This window comes from Marmota marmota, unplaced genomic scaffold (genome assembly GCF_001458135.2).
Source record: "Marmota marmota marmota unplaced genomic scaffold, marMar, whole genome shotgun sequence".
Lineage (NCBI taxonomy): Eukaryota > Metazoa > Chordata > Mammalia > Rodentia > Sciuridae > Marmota > Marmota marmota.
Window position 1 is genome coordinate 46,168,008 of NW_026000174.1, and position 25,574 is coordinate 46,193,581.

General features: G+C 37.8%; 1 protein-coding gene across 3 annotated transcripts in view; it reads left to right on the top strand.

The window, feature by feature from the left end:
• Trim44 (tripartite motif containing 44) overlaps window positions 1-25,574 on the top strand; it is a 104,460-nt gene that overhangs the window by 46,084 nt on the left and 32,802 nt on the right. For all 3 annotated transcript variants that reach the window (XM_048788596.1, XM_048788595.1, XM_015477783.2), the window contains one exon: window positions 2,191-2,210. In XM_048788596.1, coding sequence (XP_048644553.1) covers window positions 2,191-2,210 — 20 coding nt within the window. The remainder of the gene's footprint in view (window positions 1-2,190; window positions 2,211-25,574) is intronic.

The window sequence follows — 25,574 nt, forward strand, 5'->3', positions numbered from 1 at the left end:
AAGTTGAAGGAAAGCCTTAATAACTTAGGTTGACCATATCTTTAAAATTAAAAAAAAAAAAAAAGGACTGAGGATGTTCCTCAGTTGTAAAGTAGTCCCTGGGTTCAATCCCCAATACCAGAAAAATAAGTAATTAAAACTTCGAAAGATAATTGAAAAAATGTGTTGAGATTTAATTGTCATAGATTGTTTTGTCACTCATAAGAAATTTAAATTATATGACAACTTTTCTTGATGTATTACAGTTTTTATGGGATATACCAATGCATTAAAATACAAAGAACGTTTTCATTGTCCTTGTATTTGGCCCTCCACCACTCACCCCACTTTCCTCTCATTGTGAATACAGATGATTACCACCCCTATCAATATTTTAAATCCGTAATACTCTGATGACTTCTTGCCAGGTGTGGTGGCAACTTGTTACTTGGGAGCCAAGGCAGAAGATTCACCATTTCAAAGCCAGCCTCAGCAGCTTAATGAGTCCCTAAGCAACTTAGTGAGACCCTGTCTCAAAATAAAAAAATAAAAAGGCTGGGGATGTGGCTCAGTTGCCCTTATTTAACCTCCAGTGGGTAGTCTGATTAAACGCAGCATTCTGGCTACAGCTGTCCTTTATAGGCTTGCACCTATCTCGGCAGTCTCCTTTTATGTCAGTTATACTCTCAAACTTACCCCCACTTCCCCTTTTCTTAAGTTACACACAGAACTCAAAATTTTTTAACTGTATATTTATTTATTCATGTGTGTTTGTGTGTGTGTGTATTTAAAACACCTTTGCTCTTGCTAGTCCAATGTTCTTCCCATCTTTCTCTGTTGTCAGCCTGGGAAAATTCTACTTACCTCTTAAGTGACAATACATGTGTCATTTTCCCTGTGAAGTCTTCTCTTGGAGAGGCAATGTTTATTACTTTACTTTTGACTCTTAAAGCATTGTGTTTATGTCTTTTTAAGAGCCCCTAACATTTAATTCATTTTCTGTTTCCCTTTCTGCTGATTGGAAGCTTCTAGAAAGTTGGATCATTATGGGTTATTTATCTTTTATTCTTAGCACCTACATACAGTTAATTTTAAATAAATCATACTGAATTGCTACTGATATTCATAAATAACCTTTATAAAGTATATCCTTTGTCTCAGGCACTATGCTTAATAATTCTAGGCATTATTTAATCCTTGTACACACCTTGTGATTCAGAGATAGTTATTGCCCCATTTTACAAATTCGAAAATTGAAGTTAAAAGAGAGGCAAACTACAGTAACAAAACAAGCAAGTGATGAACTCAAAATTTGGATCCAGGGCATCTGGCTCTAGTTCATTGTCTTTAGGAATCGTTCATTTTCATTTATTCATTCTCTGGGAAGTACACCAGAAGATACATTCTCTATTGAGACCATTACTGAATGACTAAAGAAGAGATATAAAAGATATTTTGTCACCAAAATAAGCGAGCTCTCTCGAGAAATGCTTAAGAATCATTTGAACGATCTCATTTGGTCATAAAGACCCAAAGGAAGCAGCTGTGATTCTTGAGAGAATAATAAACATTTTTGCAAAAGAGTGAACAAGAAAAAGAAAGCTATTTTTTGGCTAAAGTTTGATATGGTTCATCAAATGCCAGAACTACTGAGAAGACCAAAGTCTAGATTAATTCATTATCTTGCCCAAGGATGCATAGTTAATAAGTTTCAGAGCTCAGACTAGAATCCCAATTTCCTGAGTCCCACTTCTGTATCTTTTCTACCTTAGCATCCTATATATTAGAGTTTCTTTGTTCATGTTTGGATAAAAAATGCTAGACCAAGGCAGAAATAAAGTCTTTGAAGGAAACAGCTTGATGCTTTTGGAGCTGGTCAGCTTTTGCCTATGACCTGCTGCTATTTTGAGGCTCTCTGTTTGCTCAGAATCAAATATTACTGGTCATACAAATAAAAAGGCGAGGCCATTATTTAGGCCTCCTAGGTCTATGCATTCATCTCTCTGCTTGCAAGAGCAAATTATCAGTTCATTTCTGCTGGGCAGTTTTAATATAGGATCACATTAGCTCTTATCTTAGACCTTGGACATCTGTTGGTTTGTCTTTGTTACAATAAATGCACAATGTTTGCTTTCAGGTTGGGAAAAGAAAATCTAAATTGGTCTCTGCCAATAATGATTTCTAATACTTATTCTTTCTCTTGTCTTTCAGGGTGACGAGGAAGGACCCAGGTAAGATCACATTACTGTTGCTGTCTATTCTCAGAAACCAAGTAGAGTGACATTTGTGGCCTTTTAATGCCCCATGAAATATGGACAGCCAAGGAATGGCAAAGGGATCTCCATCTTCAGGCAGGGCTTTGAAGACCTTATTTTGTAAGACTCCTGTCTCTCTCCCCATCTGTGTCATTTCCTGCCTGTAACCTTCAGATAAAGGTAGATTCAAAAGTATGTGATGACAGTGACTTTCCTTTATTCTCTAGCACATTCAGAATATCTTTTAAGCGCAGGCACTACATTTGAATGGTTAGGTGGATCCACTAAATAAACTTTTGCTTGTTCTTTTTTGATTGGAATTTCTTTTTTGATTGGAATTGGATTGTTTTATTCTTTAAAATTCTTTATTCTAATAAAGAATACTGGATCTATAGCCAGTATTCTTTATTTCTGACCTATAACAATTTTATATCTTACCCAAGTCTCTGAATTCTAGGACACAGGTGTAAAAACTTTGTTTAGGGAAAAAAAAAATGCCATTGTTATTTCTGTATCCACAGTTGGATAAAATTTAAAAGTAGATTTCATGATTGACTCAGCCTTGCAGTAAACCTGGATGTTAGTTTACTTACCTTTTCTGTCATGTAAACAAACTAGGAAGTGCTACAGCTGTGCCATCAACACAATCTAGGGGTATTTGTACCACGTAAATTAACATAGGCTCAAGGACTTTTAAGGTTGAGAGCAGAAAGGTCATCTAGCTACTGCTATTTAAACTATTTTTAGCAGAAATACCCTTTTTAAGAAAGACCTCAAGTTGTAGAACTATTTTTCTCTATTTAAAGTTAGGGCCACTTCCATTAGTGAACCTCTTTCTTCATCTCAGTAGATCCTGAGGGACTTTTGCAGAGACTAGGGTTCCTCAGAACTCAGTTTGAAAATCACGTAGTTCAGTTCCCTCATTAAGAGAAGCTAAGCGAGTTGTCCAAGATTAAGTGACGTTAGCAAGGATATGACTTTTTAGTTTTATTTCAAATCAACAAATTCAATTCTTTATCTCTTTCTCTTATTCCTCCTCACGTCCTAAATCCTTTCTTAAAGTGCTGAATGTTATCCCACATCTGCATTTCCTAGTGTTTCCTTCCATTGGAAACTCTGGTTCTCAACCTCCACTCTTGAACTGCAAGAAACTATCTAGTGTCTTATCTGCTGTAGCTAAAGCCACAGGTACCCTGCTTTAAACCTACAGAGCCTCAGTGAGTCCCTTCTAAGTCTTCCAGCTATCCTAAGGAACATGTTCCTTCCGTGTTGTGGTTTCCTCACCTCCCTTCTGTTTATCTATTTAAAATATATTTGTGACCTTGTTATGGTCCAGGCCCTATGGACATATAAGGCAGATCCCTATTTGTGTGGATCCAGAGTTCAGAAAGGTGAGCATATAATAAGCACTTACACTGTCAGGGAAGTGATAAAGTATAGACTACTTGAGGAATGGCTCCTGGTCAATCTTGGAGGAAAAGGGGAAGCTTACCAGACATAAACAGAGGTCTGAATGATGAGAAAGCAGGCAAAGAAGGAGCATGGATCAGTTGTAGATAGAGAAAAACTTGTATAAAAGTTACAGACAAAGGAATAGAAGAAAGAAAGCAGAGCCCAGATCATTTAGGACTTCAGGATAAAGCCGGGTATTGGGATTTATCCTGAAGTCAGTAGAAAGCCACTAAAGAATTTTTAAACAAAAATTAACTTGAGCAGGTTTGCATTTTAAAAGTCTACACTTCCTCCAGAATGGAAAACGAATTGGAGGTGGGTCAGGTACCTAGGAGACTGGTGTAGACTAGGTGTCTTAATTTAACATTTTGTGTTCTATAGCAATTTACCTAAGGCTAAGTACTTTATAAAGAAAAAAATCTCAAGTTCTGGAGATTTAAGGACATCATCTGATTGGCTCTGGTGAGGGCCTCATAGTAGATGGCATCACAATGATGGGAGCATGTGTAGAAGAGAGATTCAGGGGAGGTGTCAAGCTCCTTTATAACAACCTATTTTCTGGGAACATATCTAGCTTTATAAGGCCTGCATTAATTTCTTCTAAGGGTGTGCCCCTGTAACCTAATCATCCTTCATTAGGCCCTCCCCCTTAATGTTTATACCACTTGTCAACATCACCACGCTGGGGACCAAGTGTCCAGCCCATGAACCATTGGAGGACTAATTACATCCAAACTACATCATTAAGCTACCAATGATGGGAACCTAAATCAGTATCTCTTCTGGTTATTGACAAGGTTTTTACCATTTTGCGTAGATGTATGGTTCTTCTTGGCATTCACCTCTTCTATTTTCAAGAATAGCTCTACCTCCTATTTTTTTTTTGTTGGGGGGAGGGGGTACCAGGGGCACTTAACCACTGAGTCACATCCCAGCCCTTTTTACTTTTTGTTTTGAGGTAGGATCTCACTGAATTGCTTAGGGTCTTGCTATGTTGCTGAGGCTGGCTTTAAACTTGTGATCCTTCTACCTCAGTCTCCCAAGTCAGTGATATTGCAGGCGTGTACTTCTGTGTCCCGAATAGCTCTAGCTCCTTAAAATCTAGAAATCCAGGCCAAACATAGCTCTTCATCTTCTTTCCCCAGAAAGAGAGTTTAAACAAGACCACAATAGAGAAAATACTTCAGCAGAGGTAATGTACAGGCTCCACAGGATGCAAATGGCATTTTTGTTATGAGAGAACTTTCTTAGGCTGAACACATTAATCTTTCTGGCCACATTGATTAAAAGAATACAAGGACCTTAAGAAGAGACTAACTCTCTTCAAAGATACTATTTAGTATGAAGTACTGACTCTGGAGTTTAATTGCAGATACCTTCGTGCCATTTTGACAAGGCAGTGGTGAGCCATAGAGTTTTATTACTAGCAACCAAAATGTCAAGCTGTCTTCCTTGAGCTGGGCTTCCATGGATGTCAGCAGGTTTCTTCTGGACTGGGACTTGACAAAACCCTTTTAGGGTTTTGGTACATTGAGCTCTTGAAGAGCATGTTCCAGTTTACCAGAAAGAGGGAAGAGGAGTCAAATTTTGTTAGCCTTTAAATTTATACTTGTTGGTTCCATTCAGTTTATTTGTATTAACTATCATTTGGCTCAATTTATACCAATTAGCACTTCAGGGCAGATTGCCTTTCATATGAAATTTCTCATTTATGATATGTACTTTACCATTTCAACAAGACATGCAGAATTTTATTCTAGCAACTTCTGTATTACTGACAGTTGATGCATAAGGGTAGCAGATAAGAAATGTGGGTCTCTCTTCACAGAAGATGGATGAGGAATGACTCTGGAGACCTTGAGTTCAGATTCTGCTTGGATTAGTATACCTGTGTGTCCTTTGCTGACATTATTTCCACCTCTTCTTACTCTCTACAGAGTAGAGGGAAAAATAGATTTCAGTCAGTCTTCAATCAGTGGAAGGAACAAAGGAATATTCCTGTCCTATGGAAATATATTTTCCTATAATAGATCTTCCTCCATTTCTGCCAGCTGGAGTCTCCTTGCCTTCTTTTGACTTCCTAAGCTATTTGATATGAGGTGAACAGATACTGGGCTTTTGGTCATGTCTGTTCCTGGCCCTGAGCATTATTGTATAGCTGTCCTGTTAATTAACAATTATTATCGTCATTACCATCATCATCATTTTAGCCACTACTTATTGAAAGTTTATAAAGTCTAAAGTACTTTTGTATATTCTCATTTAATCCTCATGTAAGGTTTATGATGCAGTTAACCCACTTGTCAAATTTGTAAATGCTTGGAGAGATTAACTTGCCCTACTTCATAAGACCAGTAAGTAGCCAGAGGCAAGACCTGAATTAGTCTGGTTTCAGGGCTCATGCACTCAACCACTCTTTGGACTATCTCCAAGAGACCAACACACTTCTCTCTGATCCTGTATGAAAGCCAAGAGGATTCACACATAGTACTCAGAGGATCACTTTGGTCTGGTTCCTTTAATCTGTGAGTTTTTAACTTGTTCTGACATTGAATTGCTGTGGCTTCTTGTTTTTACAAGCGACTTCTCTCCTTATCCTCTACCATTATACAGGTGTATTTCTTTATCTCATCCTCACATAATATCCTCTGAGCTTCAGCAGCAAAAGAGGTCCTCTCTGTGGAGCAGCTAACCAAGCTTTCCTTTGACCCCATAGAACAGCTGCTGCCTGTTGCTCTTCATGTGATAATTTACTCTTCAAATCCATGACATACACTCATGTAGCTAGCAAAGATTTTCGGAGGGCTTGGAGGAGCAAAAGTCCTAATATGTAGAACATGGATATTAACTGCAGTGGAGTCATCTCAATAATAGGGTGTCTTTGAAGCCCAGAGTGATTTTTTTCCCTCAAGCAAAAAAGCAATTTACACTTTGGCAGCAATTTTTTGTCTTCTCTATGCTATTATGGGAGATCTTGTGTTTGTTCCCTCTACAGATTGGCTCCTTCCCTGCTCCAGCCAGAGCCTGCTGAGAAGTAATATATATTGGAGGAGAAGGGATGGCAGTATGATCTGCTGGTGGGAAAACAGTTGTGCAGAGGAAGGAAATCAGAGGGAAAGACCCTTAAACTCTTGTGCTCAGAGGAGAATGAGCAAGATCAGGATTAAATTTTGATTTGCTATTGAGATTTTCTATGATTTTTTTTTAAACTAAGAGGAAAATGGCTTTTTAATAGTAACAGCCATTCTTGGAACTTCTGTAGAATTTTTCATCTTCAAACTTGGCTGTTATTCAGGCAAAATCTCCTGCTGAGATCAGTATGAATGTGACCCATGCTGATTCTGTGATCCAACAGGAAATGTATTCTGAAGAAGTAAGAGCCAGAGGAGTCAGCAAACCTGGCTTCTATTCTTGATTCTGCCACTGACTGACTGACTGACTGACTGACTAACTAACTAACTGTGTGACCTTAGGCAAGTCATTTAATTTTCATGTAAATTTAGCCTCATTTCTCCCCACTCCCACTTCTTCCTCATTTGGGGAATGCAATTGTGATAAGGAACACAAGTCTTGCATCAGATATGAAGAAATCTGCTTATAGATGAGATAATTTGGTAGATTTTTAATCTCAATTTTGTTTCTTGAAAAAATTATCTTGAGGCTGTATGCTAGATACTCTTTCCCCGCCCCAAATGAATAACCTTATGTTCTTGAATATACATTTCTCTTTTTGACTATCTAGAGGTTATAGAAATACAATAGAATTGAGTCAGTGATCCTCTTAAATTTCTGTTGTCTTACTGAAAACTTATGGTTTAGTTGTTTAACATCATCTTCATTTCAGAATCCTTATCTGGAAGCCAAAGAAAATGACTCTATTATTGATGACATGAAATATAACTTGCAGGGCTGCATTTTATGCAGAGTGAGGTTCCAACACCTAAGTTTGTTGATGTCAAATGCAAGCCTCCTTGTTAAAGTATTTGATTTTTAGAAATTTGCCTGTAAGAGTCACAACTTTATATTGTGCATGTTGGTTTATTAACCAGAAAATCTATTCGCAGCTAGAAAATTCAACCTAGGTGCCTCTGATTTACTGCATTTGCCTTCAAATAGAAATGTTATCTAGGAGAAGCCTGTACTCTACCATACATCTGCCTGCCCTTTTCTGGTTCCATAATTCTAAGGAGAAGGCCCAGTAGAAAGGGTCCTAGGTGTCATTTTACATTTTTGCACCTACACAGTTCAACTTTTATTTGCCATCCAGTACAGTAGTTACCATGATTGGCAGGTTAATCTTGTTTATATATTTGACCTCAGAGCTCATCAAGATAATACTTTCCAGTAGGAGCTCTATTCCTTAACCTCTTAGACTGAAAAGACTTTATTAATTTGTTTAGCAAAAATCTTTGTGTGCCAGTCCCACTACTATGCCTCAGGGACATGAGGATGACTAAGGCTTATTTTGTTCCTACATTTAAAGATCTCAAAGTCTAGGTTGAAGAGAGAAGTTTAATTTTAATTTTATATTTACATATAGGATAATCATTATTGTCATAATTACTAGAAAAAAGCATTTATGGAATACCAACTATATGAGAGGAAATATTGTAAACATATAAATATATTAGATCATTTATTTCTTACAACAGTCCTAGTAAGTGATTGCATTACCTTCATCATTTCTCATCTGAGATGGAAATATTGCATTGCAAGAAGGTTACATATTAAGGATATCACATGGCTAAAAACTGGTAGAGTCAGCATCCAAACTCAAGTAGTCTGACTCTGGAGTGCAAACTTTTAATCACTGCACTATAAATAATTCTGTAAAATAAATATGTCGATTAGCTAACTCAGAATAAAAAATTCAGAACAGATGGCGTTTCTTCTGGCACTTGACAGGTAGGTAGGGCCAGACATTTTCAAATAGAACAGAAAGGTCATCCTGAGTATAAAAGCTCAGAGGAGTGAAAATGCATATGCCGTGTGGGAACTAATGGGTAACTCTGAGACTGGACTGTTCAGGAGATGAGACTAAAAGGTAGGTGCATCCAGCTTATAATGAGTCTGTTATGCTATGCTGAGGTATCAAAAGTTTGTAGTATTTTCTGTTATACTTTACTTCATGACTGCAGCATTATCCCAAGAAATTCAGACAGACTTCTGGGTCTTAAGAGTTTCTTGCTATAGTCATGTGTCATGATTTGTTATAGGTAAATTGTTTGTGCCTCAGTTTCCCAATCAAAATCTCACATCTTATACTTAAAGGACAAATATGCTATGAAGCATTGAAAATATTCTCCTTTTGGGTTTATTATTTTAGATAGAAAAATAAGAAACTGAGATAACGTAGTTGTAAAAGGAAATTGTTCATTTGATTTGTGTTTTATTTACATGCCTATTTTGACATCTCTTGTTTTCCTCTAATTTAAAATAAAATTTGGAAAATAGTTAACTAATTCCTTATGATTAATGGAGAGAAGCAATGTTAAAGCACAACATTTTCCAAATAGAGGGCCATAGATGCTTTACTTAAAAGTTAGTCAAAGAATTAAATTAATGTGAAAGAATGACTTTGGTCCCTGAGATAGATCCAATAGGAGTCTGGCCACAGCCTACTTCTTCCTTGTTTGTTTTCATAGCAGTTTTTGGCAAGGACTAAGAATAGATTTTAGGAAGTCACAAAATTCCAGTCTGTGTTTTAAGAATAACTAAATTTGATGTCCTTGGTTATGCCTCTTCACCTGTGGGCAGTTATAGCAAAATTGTTATTCGTGGTGTCTTTTTCATTTTAGGAGAAATCTGCTAGTCTCAAACATCTTCTTGCTTCTTCCCAGTAAAAGGCAGGCAAAATGTTAATAATTCCATTTTTCCATAGCTTCCACGGATGCCCTCTTTCACCACTTCTATTATATAGTTCTTTGCCTCAGTCTGGCTGGGCACAATCAGGAGCCACTTGTCAAAAGAAACTAACTTTATTTTTAGAACCACATACGCCAAACAAAACAGCCTCTCAGGAAAAACCCTCAGAGCCTCAACTGCCACCACCGGCTTTCCACAAGCCTCTCTCTCCCACACAAGCTTCTCCCCACCTCCCACAATCCTCCTGCTCTTGAGGCCGATTGGCTGGGTCACGTGGGCGGAGCCAAAAAAGTCCCCCAGTGAGCAGCTCCGTGGTCTGAAAGGGCAGGGAAACAGCCCAATGAGCATCACTGCAGAGGAGCCAATCAGCTAGATGTTGCTGGGGCCGCTGTGAGCCAATTATCAGCCAGCAGTTCTTGAAACTCTAGCCAGAGCAATTACACAGAAGAAATTAAAAAGGGATATGAATAGGAAAAGAAGAACTCAAACTATATATATATATTTTTGCCAACGACATGATTCTATACTTACAGGATCCAAAAAATTCTACCAGAAAACTTCTAGAATTAATAATGAATTCATCAATGTAGCAGGATATAAAATTGATACCCATAAATCAAAAGATGATTCATTCATGATAAATCCTCTGAAACAGAAAGTAGAACTACCCCATTTACAATAGCCTTAAAAAAAATAAAATACTTGGGGATCAACTTAACAAAAGAGGTAAAAGACCTCTACAATGAAAACTACAGAACACTAAAGAAAGAAATTAAAGAAGACCTTAGAAGATTGAAAGATCTCCCAAGCTCTTGGACAGAATTAACATTGTCAAAATGGCCATACTTCCCGAAGTGCTGTACAGATTCAATGTGATTCCAATTAAAATCCCAAGCTTCCTTTCTTTTTTGTAAGCTCTGTATGGCTGAACTGCATTCATCTTTTTACCCTACGGCAAGCATCTGTAACAGATGCTAGGAACAGGTTTTGTTTTTCTTTTTTCTTTTCAAGATGCTTTAAATTTTAGTCAATAAGTGCAGTTTTTCTTCAGTTTGGAATTATAAGAAGATGGCTTCAGAACTTTTTAAGAATTATTAACAAAGGCTGAGATAAAACTGGGGTACCCTAAATGGTAAGTGTTTGTGATGGTCCAAAATGTACTTATTTGTACCCATGACCTACATATAAGTCATTGTAGGTTCATGAAAGAATTATTTTCTTAATCAGAAGCTGGGGTTTCAGGAAAGAAAAATATTTTCTTATATAAATGCCTCACTCCCTCTGCTTCTTAGCACTACTGCCAGTTGTTCCCTATAGGTTATAATGTGGTTGTAAAATGCAGAGCATTTGTTTTCCTTCCTTCTTACACTCTAGTTCCATCAATTCTATTTAAAGGAAAGTGAGATTAAGCATGAGAAAAACAGTGCAGAGAAAGAGGAGCTGACAGAATTGCAATGGAATCAGAGAAAGAAGCATTTCTCATCCACTCTGGTTACTAGATGCATCTTGGTCTATATGCTGTGAGCAGTGTGTCATTTTATTTCACCTGAGGTATTGGTATTATTATTTGAACAAGGATTAAAACTGACCAAGATGCCAACTTTGTCTAAACTTTCAGGGTTGTTCAAAATTAATAGTTAATCAGCAATAAGAATGAATCAGAGCTAGACCTACATATATTATTTCAAAGCTTTAAAACAACTCTATATAGTTTGGTTATTCTAACCCCCTTTTTGTATTTGAGGAAGTTGATAGTATAAGAGAAAAGTGATTAAACTATGGTCATACAGTTAGGAAGTGATGCAGCTAGGATCAGAACCCAGATCTATCAGGCTTAAAATTCTGTACTTTCACCCATTATACTGTAATGCCTTTGTCAGGAACTGGAAAATTTTTATCTTCTAACTTTTTGGCTGAAGATAAATAAAGCTGATGGATAGGATTGTGACAAGTCAATAGGGATTTGGCATTTTTATTTGATTTTTTTTTTCATTTCTTTATTGAATATCAACATTTTGAGAAGAAAGTTGAGGTGTAGCTTGCCTGGCAAGTGTCTAAAGTGGAATGAACAGCAACTTCTTTCCCCAGACAGGTAAACATTAGTTTACTCCCTGGCTTTTGTGGGGCCAGCAACTGCTATTGCTTCTTCTGAAAGCGCCACTGTTCACCCAGTGGCAGGTGCAGGCCAACTGTTGCCATAGCAACAGTAGGAAAGGCAAGCAGTTTAATTCCAGAACTGATAATTAACTGGGGGTGGGGTGGGGGAGGGGAGAGAAATGGGGGATAATTGTTGCGGGAGGGAAAACTTAGCAATTACTGGCAAGTTGCATGAAATGAAAAGGCCAGGCACAGATGCTCCAGCCCAGCATGCCCCTGGCATTCAGCTTTCATCCCTTCTGGTTAGAAATTTTTGATAAACTAAAAGTAAGTGTCAAGTCCCCCCAGCCAACTAGTCTCTTTTAGGAACCACATGAATAAAGAGGAATGTTACATAGGTTGTGAAAAGAAATGCAGGGGCCCAGATGAATGACATTACTCAGCCAGAAACAATCCGGAAATGCTGTCTAAACTCTATAGGAAGAATTGTGCTTGGGGATAAAATGTGACCCATAAAACATACATACTTCTGTGAATGGGGAAAATGGAGGAAGAGTGGCTTATTAGGAAGAAAATAAAAGGAGGACTTATAGAGGTGATGAACTTGTTTAGGTACTTGATTATCGACTTCCAGTCTGTCAGTCCTTCAGAGATTGTACTAAAGCACTCAAATGTATGATTATCTCATTTAATCCGTACTACAGCCTAGGAAGAAGACACTGTTATTCTCATAGCAGACACAGAGATGCTCAATACTTTAACTAAGGTTAATAAGATATTGTAGTGAATTCTCTTGTCCTATTGATTTTTTTTATAAAATAGAATATATACTACTCTATAAGGAAATCATAGTACCAGTATAAAACAAAATCAGACAATTTATAATAAAAAGGGAAATAATATTTTTTCTAATAAAATTCTATAAGCTACAAAATAAAAGTTCTTGAATGAGTAACATTAGAGAATATTCTCTTGTGCTTTTGAAATCTGTCAGGCTCATAGGTCAAGATTAGCCCCATGTCCCAAGCCCTGATCAGATGAAATTAGCTCGATCAGATCATGATTTTTTTCTAACATTTTCTATGGCTCAGACTAGGCTAATGGCTGGTGACTTCATGATATTACACAATGAAGAGAAACTGCCCATAATTATTCTGAATGATCTATTTTTACCAAAATTCCATGATGTATGTATTTTTCATAAGAAAGATTCTATCATGTGTAACAAAACTCCCCTTAATTTCTTTGTATATGAGAGAGAGAAGGAAGATGGGATTTTACTTTAAAACAATGGGTCTTAGTGGGAGGAGAAATGTAACATTCATTTAGCGATATTTATGGAACACCTTTGTCCCAGCATTGTCTTTGGTAATAAGGATACAGTTGTGAACAAAACATTCAAGGTGTCTGTCCTCAAAGAGTTTATGTTCTAGAATTTCAAGTAAGAGTCTAGAAATTTAAGTAGTGTATGTAATTTAAAATACATTTTTAGGAGACTCATTGGTCACTTCAAGACCCTTTATAGAAAATAAAAGTTGCCCAGTTCTTCTGTCTGGTAGGAAAATATACAGAGATTAGAGTAAGAGACCAGCATAGATTGATAATCATTACTTAAAACTCTGAGCTTACCCACAATTTTTAGGCATTTGTCAAATTAGTAAGTTGATGTACAAGCAAAATAATATCAAAATTTGAGAGTTTGGGCTGGGGATATAGCTCAGTTGGTAGAGTACTTGCCTAGCATGAGCAAGGCCTTGGATTCAATCGCCAGCACCAAAAAGAAAAAAAATTGGGAGTTTTGACTGACATAATAATTATGCTGGAAAATGTAATTTTGCCTGGTAATGGAGATGGGATTATTTCAAGGAGCTCTCATTAATGTGCTGCTCATCAATAAAAAGCGTATAACCTTTCTTTTATTAGATTAGATCAGGGTCATGATACAAAATGCTGTTGGAAGAATTCTGCCTTTTGTTACAACAAAATAAATTCAGCATTGTTTAGAAGTCTAAAAAAAGAAATCAAAATCAATGAAGTCAGAAAAAATCACCATCCACTTTGAAATCTCCACAAGCCTTCAGTCATTTCTGCAAGATCCATTCTTCTTCCAGGTATTTAACACATTTTATCAAGGGTCAACAATATTCCAGGCAGTGCTTGGTGTTGGGCTATAGTAGAAAGCAAAACCAAATGCAGTCCCTTTAGCAAGTGGTCTCCTTCACATTCCATGGGCATACATTTATTTTGTGTTTGTGCAACTCTCTGCTAACTTAAGAAATCAGCACTCTGTTAAAAAGTTGAACATAACATGCATCTATAAATGGAAATCAAACCAATATAAGGTTTCCTGAGTATATGAGACAACAAGAAATTGAGTTGTAGATTGGCTCTTCTCTAAACTAGGGTTCCATGGTCCAATAAGTTAAGCAAAAGCTACTTATTACCTACTTCTTGGGAGTTCCAAATGCTCCATGGTATAATAAAAACTTACAGTAGTTCTATGAGAGTATCCTATGATAATGGAATGTTTACTTGGTTTATCCCAGTATTCCCAAAATTATTGAACAGAAAACTCTTTTAACTCCTTTCACTAAAATATCCTTTAGAAGTGGTGTTCCTCAAAATATAATATGGAGAGTGCTGTTCATTCTGTACCAGATGTTGGTACCATTTGCTAATGATTTGCCATCTAGAAAGATGATAGAAGAAATTATCTATCTTTAGTTTGAAATCTCCTTATATTTTAGTTCAAATAACTGGGACTCATATACCATTTTATACTATTATTGATCTGGTTTATTTCTACCATAAATAGAGTATCAAGGGTACAAATAATGAAGCTAATGCACATTTGTAGGAAAGAAAGGGCTGTGGAGATTTTAATTTTTTTAAGTTTTTTTAGCAAAGAAAGGGCTGTGGAGATTTTAATTTTTGAAGTTTTTTTTTTCTTTTTTTGGTTCTTGATAGACCTTTATTTTATTTATTTATATGTGGTGCTGAGAAGCTAGTGCCTCACATGTGCCAGGCAAGTGTGCGACTACTGAGCCACAACCCCAGACTGAGATTTTAACCTAAAAACAACCAAACTTGGTCATCCATAATTCCATCTGTTCTGTGTGTGTTTTGTGTGTGTGTGTGTGTGTGTGTGTGTGTTTTTTTTTGTTTGTTTGTTTTTTTTTTTAGAGAGAGAGAGACAGAATGAGAGAATTTTAATATTTATTTTTTAGTTTTCAGCAGACACAACATCTTTGTTTGTATGTGGTGCTGAGGATCGAACCCGGCCGCACGCATGCCAGGCGAGCGCTACTGCTTGAGCCACATCCCCAGCCCTGTTCTGTGTTTTAATCTTAACAGTTTAATTCCTTTATATTTTTAACAAGAACAAAATTGTGATACCACTGAACGCCAAAAATCTAGCACATTATGTCTAACACAGAGTACGCCCTTAAACACTGGTTGAAGGACTGAATGAGATAGTCACAAAAAACATTACTAAATACAAAGCAGTGTACAGTAATGACATGTTTCTAGTTTTGAGCCAGTATATTAAAATGGGCTTATCCTTATCTCATAATAGTGCCACTTACATCCAGTAGCTCTTATCCACTTACCACATGTTGGAAGGAACCAAGAAAAATAATATATATAAAAATATTGTACAAACTGCTAAATACTATATTTAAAGAATAGAGTTTTTTGTTTGTTTGTTTGTTTCCCACAAATGATCATAGAAGTGCTCAGCATTCAGTATATCAGGAATTTCAACAGTATCTCAGTTTTCTGACTTAAAGGCCAAGAGCAGAAACAATGAGACTAGGATTTCAGGCCTTCAGTAAAACTTACCTGTCTTTAAATTTTCTTATCAATAATCTCAAAGGTATTACCCACTCTGTGTGAATGATCACATGAGATAATTTATGTGAGAGTATATGAAAAAATAAGAAATGTAAATGATGTGCTGTACTCTTTAGAAATGTGAAGTGTTAAACAAGTGAAATAGGATTGTATTATATAGAGTTAGGTCTTCTTATAATGGTATTTGTGACGATATAATTGTGTCTACAGCTGAGGTTCAAATATAAGTTATTTAAACAATCATTTGATTCTGCATTTTTATAATTTACTAGTGTACACAGACATTTCTTTTCTTATTTTATGAGTCCTGAGAGGTGGTTTTGCTGTCTGTATATTAGGGAAATGAGGGAATTGAATAAGAATAAGAGACTTGTCCAAGGTTGCCCAGTTAGAACTGAAAGTATCAAGAGGCAGGATTTAAAGTAGGGCTTCTATTCTATATCCCATGTCTTTGCTCTTATCAGTACCTTTGCTCAAAACAACCCTCGCTTTCTCCTCTCTTTCCAAAATGCTTTCATCCTTGACTTTGCAAACGGCATCATCCTGTCCAAACCCCAATCCACGATGCACCTTTATCATCTTCTTTCCATTTTTTCATATTCCAGTCAATCTGCTAATCAAAATACTTCCTACCACCTCCATCCCTCCATCCTTGTCCAAGCCACATCATTTCTCCAAGGATCCTACTGCCTTTTGCCTGTTGCCACTTTTCTCATCCTTCCCACCACCCCCGCTCTCAGTCCATTTCTCACATAGAAGCTCAAGGGAACAAAATTTCAGGGTACAAAGAAGATCATGTAATTCTTGAATTCTGAATTGTATCACACCCAGAATTTGCTTCAGAAATACCCAGGGGAAAGCGGGCCTACAAAGCCATGCAAGACAAGTCTTGTCTCCCTCTGTGTCCTCATGCTGCGGGTTCACCCCATTGCTCACATGAACCACACTGCTTTCGTACTCTTCTTCATACAGATTGGAGTTCCTGCTTACATCAGGGACTTTGTGCCCTTACCTCCTGTGTCAGGGCCCTTCTGCCTGAATGAATGCTCATCTCCAGATCTTCATGTGACCCATTCTCTGATTTTATCCAGGCCTCTGCTGAAATGTTGCTTCTTAAGACCTTTGTTTCTTAGTCTGCTTCAGTTTTCTGCATATACTTGTCACCACATGAAAAGGTGTCATATATTTTAACTCATTGTTTTCCTTCTTCCTCACTAGGAAATAGGTGTCATGAGGTGAAAAGCTGTCTCATTTACAGACCCTGTATGCTATAGATCATAACAGGCACCCATTTGATTTTTTTTGGGGGGGGGGCGTGTCTAGGGATTGAACTCAGGGGCATTTGACCACTGAGCCACATCCCCAGCCCTATTTTGTATTTTATTTAGTGACACAGTCTCACTGATTTGCTTAGCACCCTTGCTTTTGCTGAAGCTAGCTTTGAACTCACGATCCTCCTGCCTCAGCCTCCTGAGCCGCTGGGATTGCAGGCATGCACCACCACACCTGTGTGTTAGTTTTTCCCTCATTTGATTTTTTTTTTTTTAAATAAATTGCTTTGTAAACCCTATTTTGTGAATTGTGGAAAGAACCCTGGTTTGGCATAGATTCACTTAGATTCACTGATCACACCCATCCCTGTCACCTCATACAGGTTATTTACCTTCAGAAGTTATTTCTGAATTTTTGTTATCCATAAAATGTCAATAACAAAGTTATAGAACTTGGGTGAGAGATTACATGAGCAAATGCATGACTCATTTGAAAACAGCAAGGTCTTATGAAAGAGAAGGAAGGTAAATGAAAGAAAAAGCCTGTGTGTTCCTCTCAGCCTGTTCTTCTTTAGGAAGCATTGGTCTTATACAAGGGGGATTATATAAATCTACATCTTCAGTGTTTCTCTGCAGCTCAGTACCCTGTGGCTTGACAGAAACTTGACGGTGACAGTGTTAAAATACCAACCCAGGGTCTTCATTCTTCCTCAAACTCTGGCCTAAAGAATAACTGGTCCAAGCCATATGGTTCCCAGATAGTTATGCAGAATATACTTATGCATCATAATTGTTGCATGCATCATAATTGTTGCTAAGAACCAAGTAATGTTAAAGTATCTAGGAATTTAGCCTGGGCTACCTAAATGATAGGGAAGATTTTCTTGATTATTTCAATCTTGTCTTGTTTCAGAAACATGCCAGATTATGCTTATAAATGAGTAAGCTTATATTACTCAAACTAGATCTGAGCTAATGCTCTTTGCAAAGAGAAAGTTCAATCTATGCAGTTGCCAAATTAATTTAAAGGAATTGACTCTCTTTTTTGTAAGCATTGTGTGCCCCAACATGTGCAGGACTCTTTAGAAATACATGACTTTGCTATCCTCTATCCCTAACTATCCAGCCTCTGTGGTGATTTCAGTAGTTCCTGTCCTTGTCTCCCCGTGTTTCACCTAAGAAGCCATCTTGCTTACTCTCTGACCAATGTGAGTACCCATGGTTTCAAAACATTATTTTTGATAGTAGAGACTGACAGGTAATACAATAAAGTCCTGGTTGCTATGTGTTGTATTGATTACTGTGAGTATGGATCTTGTAGCAATGAAATTCCTATAGTAATGCCAGATTTAGACCTCCAGGAGCCAAATCCAATGCAATCACACAAGAGTCTTTATTGCAAGCTCGAGCCTGGACTCACAACCGTTCCCAATGCAACGGTCCCAGGGAGTGAGTCCCGGTCCTTTGTTCAGTGAGATTTTATAGGTTTTGGGGGGATACTCTGTGCGTCACAACATCACACAGCAAATCATTCCATACCATGGGAAAGTCAAACAACAACTCTTAACATTGATTAGCACATTCACTGGCGGGAACAAGTTGGGTAAGGGTGATTGGTTAGTAAAAAAGGGGGATTCCTTTGAACTGATTGGTTTAAGCCACAAGGGTTGTACATGCTAAACTACATGGTTTCCCAACATGTTATCAACCACCATAAACTACTGGGAACGTCATCTGGCATCCCAGGTATTCTCCCTGTCTCATGGTGATTGGTGGTTGCTATGGGTCCTCACCTAGCCTAATTGAATCAGGGACACCTGATGCAGCAGATCTCCCCTGTTATTTGTAGGTAAACAACTCAGCAGGGTGGGTATGTGCTTAGGAGTGCTCTGTGGGTTTTTCCAATGACAAGGGTCACGCCCCCTTCCTTGGACAGGCTTTGCTCTGAGGTAGAGGCTGGTTTCTCAAAAATGGAGTCACATTAGTATCTCACTACCTAGTAAGTAAAGTCTAATCACTAATGTGCTATTGTTCAAACCAAGGGATGATGGGAGGGATTTTTTCCTGATGTGAAAAACTGGTCTGTTCTTTGAGCTTTGCCTGCTGCTGCCTCTTCTCCCAGGGTGAAGGGAAGGAGGGTGATGAAGAGGAAGAATTGGTACCTGCTTCTGGAGACAGCAGGAGGGATGAGACAAATCATAGTACCTAAAGAGTTTCCATTGAGGAGGTGGTGACTCAGGTGTAGGGCTGAGATCATGCCTTCTAGCTTCCAGTTTGGTCCTTTTCTTCTTTCTGAACTGAATCAAATTACAAATGTGATTGTTTATCAAGGTGATGAATGGGAATAATAACAACATTAGAAAAATTATAATAGAATCCACTCACTCAATACCTAGTAAGTTTCTAATAAGTGCTGGACACTTCATATGTGAATATTGGCTTGGGTCTAGAGACTATGATTGGAGGTAATTTTTTCCTTTTATTTAATTATCTTTACTTGTCTTTTGGTTGTGGTTGCATCAGAGAGAAGCACATGAATAGTATCTTAATTAAAGGGAAGTTATTGTAAGAGGAATGGGAATAATCTTAACCTCCTTATCAGACTCATGGAAACATCATTCCTGATCTGGTACAAAGTTGATAGCCAACGTGTATGTTGCCTGCTGCTCACTCTAATGCTCTACTGTTAGGGAGATTTGGCTGTCTCATTCTGCCATGGCAATTTCTACCATTCCTTCAGAGTTGAACTTGGTTGCCTCTTTGTCTGTGAATCCTTTTTTGGTCCTCTAATCTTTATAGTTCATTTTTGGGCTTATCACTTTCTTCTCTGTTCTAGAATTATATGTCTGTTATATCACATCTACCCTATGAGCTCCTGAAAGGCAGCATTTGTATTTGGGGGTTTTGTTGTTGTTTTTCTTAATCTCTGTAATGTGTAATAGATCTGTTGTATTATTTGCTGACTGTGTGAATAATACTTTGCCATATTCTAAACTTGAAAAATGACTGACTTAGACTGTTGAACCTATGGCTGTTCCCTATACAATTATTATTCTGGCCCCAATAGCTAATACTGATTGAGGGCTAGACTGTTACATGTCATAATTCCATTTAATTCTTACAGTAACCTCATAGGAGTAGACAATGTTACTATCGCTATTCCCCAGATGAGAAAAATTAAACATAGGAAGATTAAATAATTTACCTAAAGTCACAACTAATAAGTGAGTATGGCTGGTGTTTGAACTGAAGCTATCTGGCTGCAGAGTCCAATCACCATTATAGTCATGAGCTGAAATAAATAAAACTACTCCCATCATGTCTTCTTTAAAGATGGATTTCAATCTAGTTGTTCAAGGCTGGTTTCTTTGCTGTTTTTATTTAAAGCCTACTCACTTGCCTTTTTAAAAAATATTTTTATAGTAGTTGGACACAGTAACTTTATTTTATTTTTATGTGGTGCTGAAGATTGAACCCAGTGCCTCACATGTGCTAGGTAAGCACTCTACCAACTGAGCTACAACCCCAGAGCCTCACTTGCTTTTTGAAGATTATTTGAGGCTTCAGGGAAGGTGAGGGATTTAGCAAGGAGAGCTTTGGAAGGAGTAAACTGTACTGGAATGTGGCAAGAGACCTTCTAGAGAACTTTGGGCAGTGTTCTTCTCCCTATCTTTGGCAACTTACTGGCCACAGAGGTGCTTTCATGACAGTGGCTACCCTTTCAAGCCCAGACCTGTGTCTTCTAGATGTTGAGGTTGGAGAATGGTGGACTGTCTGAACCAACAGTAGTGTAGGCTACTCTCTGGAAAAGCAGAGTGTGAACTCAAATTTATTGTCCTGAAACATTTCTCAAAATGAACAGATTGTGTATTGACTCCTGCTTTTCCAACTGAGGCCACACTTCCCCATTCTTCTTTTAACAGTGTTCCTAGACAGTCATTTTTCTTCTTCCTAGTCTTTGAGTGACAGGGCTGACATCTGGCAAGAAGGAAATTATCTTTTTCTTGAAAGGTTTTATCTCTGTCAGACCCTAAAGAACTGTTTCAAAATTGCCTCTGGAGCTCTGAGTCAAGGTGAGAAGGGCCCAGGCCAGATTCCTGACTTCCTGAGGACTGGAAATAAGAATGAGGTCTTGCCCTGAACTAATCACAGTCAATGAACAAGTCTTTATTGAACCTTGACAGATGCTCAAGTTAGGATGAAATTTTGGCTCTCAATTTGCTTATAGGGAAATGGTGCAAAAGAGTTCAGGTTATAAAAGTGAAATGTGTATTTCACTCTAGTAGTTTTGTTCTCAGAATCACTGTGATACACTGGTTAAAGAATATGGCCTTTGGAGCCAGAGGTCCTAGGTTTGAATTCTAGCTTTACTGCCTACTAGCTATGTAACTTTAGCCCCACTGTTTAAACTTTCTAGGTCTTGGATTTCTCTTTTGTAAAATGGAAAGACAATAATAGTATCTAAAATAAGGTTGATGTGAGGCCTAAATGATACGATTTGTTCAATTAAAAAATCAGCTTGTTTGTGCGGGATGTGAACATGGTGCTGAAACATCAAATGTTTATGCTGTGTTATATGAGATGTCCCCCAAAAGCTCTTGTTAATGCAGGAATATTCAGAGGTATAATTTATGATTACATTATGAGAGCTATGACCTAATCCGTCCACCCTGGTTTGAATAGACTGACTGAGTAGTAACTATAGGCAGGTGGGGCGTGTTTGGAGAGGAGGTAGATCACTGGGGTGTGCCCTGGAAGGTTTATTTTTCCCTGCAGCTCCTTCTCCCATCTTTTGCTTTCTGCTTCCTCACCTTGCGGTGAGCTGAGCAGCTTTCCTTCTCTGGGCCCTTAACCCATGACTGGAGTCAGCCTTATATAGACTGCTAACTCTTCAACTGTGAGCAAATAAAATTACCCTCTTCTAAGTTATTCTTATTGGGTATTTTGGTCTCAGTGACATAAAAGCACTAAAACAACTTATTTCACATACTACATATCTGCAGCTTTAGCTGCATTCCCTTCTCCTTTATTCTAATATGAAGGCTGAAGGAGAGGCCCTATATGGGGCATATTGGCAAAGGGAAAAGAACAGTGGCAGAATCACACAGTTCCTTCCAATAGAGCAGGGACTCACTGTTGTGGCATAGTGAGAGGTGATCTTAGAAGGGGAGAAGAGTCCTGAATGCAGTGATTCAGGTGAAAAACTTTGAAGTTCTAGATCTAGATAAGAATAGAAGCAATGGGGAGAAAAGAATAGGTGGTGCAAACAAGGGTGGGAAAACAGAGTGACTTAATGAGTGACTGTATTTGAATAATAAAGGAAAAGGGTGGCTAAATCAAAAGCCCAAGCTTCAAGAATAAGCTTAGCTCTGGCACTGCTTAGTTACATAAACCCAGGAAAGTCCTTGAATTTCTCTGGGCATAAGTTTAAATATTTACAAAATGAGAGTCTTGAATTTGATGTGGCTCAAAAGGTTTCTTCCATCTCTATCTATGACTCTAAAACTCCAAGGACTCTTTTCTGGAAGGCCTCAGACTAGTGGAAATGGTGCTATGGGAGGGAAATTTAGTTCAAAGACAAAAGATGTTATAACAACCCCATTTTGCATTTGAGTATATTTGGGTGTGTACCTATCCTTTTTGCTTTTACTCATAGCCCTCACTTTCTCCTTGGCTCTGTTGTTAGTCCAAAAAGGAGAAAAATTTATTCTTCATCTTCAAGGTGAAGGGCCTTGAGTTTGCTGGACTAATGTAGCTTTCTGTTCTCCAACATCTTTTAGTATCCTGGTATGATAACATCTTCACAAATGTCAGCCTAGAAGTCTGGGAAGGACCTTATTTTACCCTATTACTACATATCCATGGAATCAAACCTTTGCCAGTTCTTTTCCCCTTCTCAAGGGCACGCTTTTTACCGCTCTCTTTTATCCTTTAATTGCTCCTTCCCCATGGGAAGAGTCTGATCGGTGAGAATCTAGCAATTATTTGGCCCCTCTATTGTGCAGGATTAATGTGCTAACAGTTCATGCACTAAAAAGACATTGTGCTCATATCTTTCTCTCTTCTTTTGTTTTCTTGTCTCACCTGGTTCAGGCAGGGTGGGCCTTTCCTACTTTTTGATCTCCATTATAGTAAGCAGATTAGGAAGAAATTGCTTCTGATAGACTCAGATATGTTTTTGGTCTAACTTATCCTTGTGGGTAGGTAAGTAAATCAGCACTTCCTTTCTGGGATTTAGGTAACTTTCAATTAGTAGGAGAGGTGGCAGGAGGCACCTACTGTGTCCTCAGATACTAGTCCATCTAAGTCAGCATTATAGTAACTGGGTCTCCAGCAAAAGTAGTATCATGATCACAATTAAGCTCCTTAAGTTTTTGTTCTTCCTGTTTAAAATTGGAGGATATAGTGAATAAGTGGTACTGTGACCTTTAGCAGAGCCCTTTCAACATCACATCACAGTTATTAATGGCTTCCTGTCACTCTTCCTCAGTTTTACCAGTAAAAAAAAGTACAGTTATCAAAGAGGAAACTGTGTTTCACTTTGCATCATGGGTATTTTATGAATCTGAATTGTCTTCAGCCAGTATCTACTTGACTCATGTGTTAGAGTACTTTAGAGGAATAGAAGCAGCTCAGAGGGTGTGTGTGTGTGTGTGTGTGTGTGTGTGTGTGTGTGTGTTTTATATATATATGTAATTATACACACATAAATATAATTATAAAAGGTGATTTATTAGATTGGCTTATACAGTCAGAAGTTGGATAGTCACACAATGGCTGGCTCTGAGGAACCAGTAACTGCTCATTTCAAGAAGCTGGAAGCCTCATAAGAAGAGGGACCAATGATATAGCCCCAATCTGAAACTGAGTCCTGGAAACTAACCGCAGTCTGAAACTGAGTCCTGGAAACTTACTCCTTTGAGAATCACTGGTGGGAATTCACATTGGAAGACCCAAAAAACTGGAGTTTGATATCCACAGGCAGTGACAGCAGCTATAGACACCTGCTCAAGAATAATCCAGCTTGGATCCACTGTGGCATATTCTTTCTTTTGCTTTTTGTTCCACTCAGGCCCCCAGCCTGTTGGACAGTACAGGTCTCACTGTTCAGTTTGCTGTCCCACATGCCAGTGGTCTCTGAAAACACCCTCATAGACACATCTAAAAGTCTTTTAATCCTAGGTTTTTCATAAATGTCTCTCAGACAATTCGGGTAAACCATCACAACCCATAAATTGTATTCCCAGAAAATTCAGTCCAGCTCCATATCGTGACATTTTAACTCTTTCAGCTAAAATGCTGGGTTTGGTACTTTCTTCCAGTGGTCTTTTCAGTGAAGTTGTTATTTTGACTTTACAGTATTAAATTTCTTGCTTAGTATGGTATCCCTAAAGACAAGGGTTGTACTGTACTTAATAGTTTGGGTTCTTTTTATAAAACTTATTCCCAACCCTATCCCATCCATTGTTGGGATATGTAACTTTTCACTGGCAGACTTTGAATTAATTCTGACATGATATTGATGGAGAGTGTCCTTTTTTTTTTTTTTTTTTTTGCAACTGAAATGACAGGCTAACTCGGTTGAAATGCTTAAATCATTTGTATATATAGTTGCAGCCCAATTGATTTGTTACAGAAAAAAAATTAAATCTTTATTATTTTTTCTAGGACTTTTTTTTCACGAGACACAGTTAATGGACATTGCTTTATTCCACAAGCCTATGTAACAGATACAGTATGTGGCACAACAAAGATAAAGAACTGGACCCTGCTCTTGAGGCATTTGTAGTCCAGTGAGCGTAAAGTTGTTATATGCCAGTATCAGTGGTCACATAGAGAAACGTCTTAAGTGGTATGGGAGGCAGAATAAAAAGTGATTGGTTCTTCCTGGGAAATGGGGAAATTTTACAGATGTTGACTTACTCAGACCAGTGATCTGAAGAGAGCTGTACAGCAGTAAATTGGTTGGTGGAGAATAGAGAATGAACATCACAATAGTAATTGTTCATTATAAGGGGAATTTGAACCATGGTTTGCAATGGGAAAAATAGATATAATTTTAGTCTTTGGTTAACATCATGCTTTATTTTGTAAGGAGAGAGCTTTTAACATCATCTTTTAGTTCTCTGTTACAACTCTCTTGTTTCTTATTAGTCAACAACTGTCTAATTGTAAGAAACAGAAATCCACCTAAATGTTCAGATGACCTGAGGCATAGGGGTATAGAATGGACATGTTGCATTTCATAGGACTCAAAGTAAGTACTTCTGTGCCTGCTGGATGTAGGAGTGGGTGGTGGTTAGGACCGGAGAATGCTCTTTTGGTGTGTGTGTGTGTGTCTCACATTTTGGTCTTTTTCTCTTTCTGGCTTTACTCTTCTCTTCTGGAGCTTCCTCTGTTTACTTGTCTCTCTCCCCTTTTTCCACTGTAATTTCAGCTTTTTCTGGATACCCTTGACTCTGCTCCACAGGAATTTTCTGATGTAGAATTCACCATTACCTCACAGGGTCTCAAAAGGAAATCTACCAATTCATCTGCTAATTAGCTGCTCTTGAGTTAGGAGGTCATAGCTAGTCCAGTCAGCTACAGTTAAAAAAAAAAAAATAGGTGTGGGAAGAAGTATTTTGTTTTTAGGGCTTCTCTTCTCCAAGGTGGAGCAGGATAAATTGGGAAAGGAAGGCAAAATTGAAAGGTATTCTGCTACGCTTCTCTAAGGAGGCTAAGATACACAGTCTAAGATGACAGTTTAAATTTATCTAACACATACTTGTTTGTTGTTTGTTTTAAGTAAACAACAGGG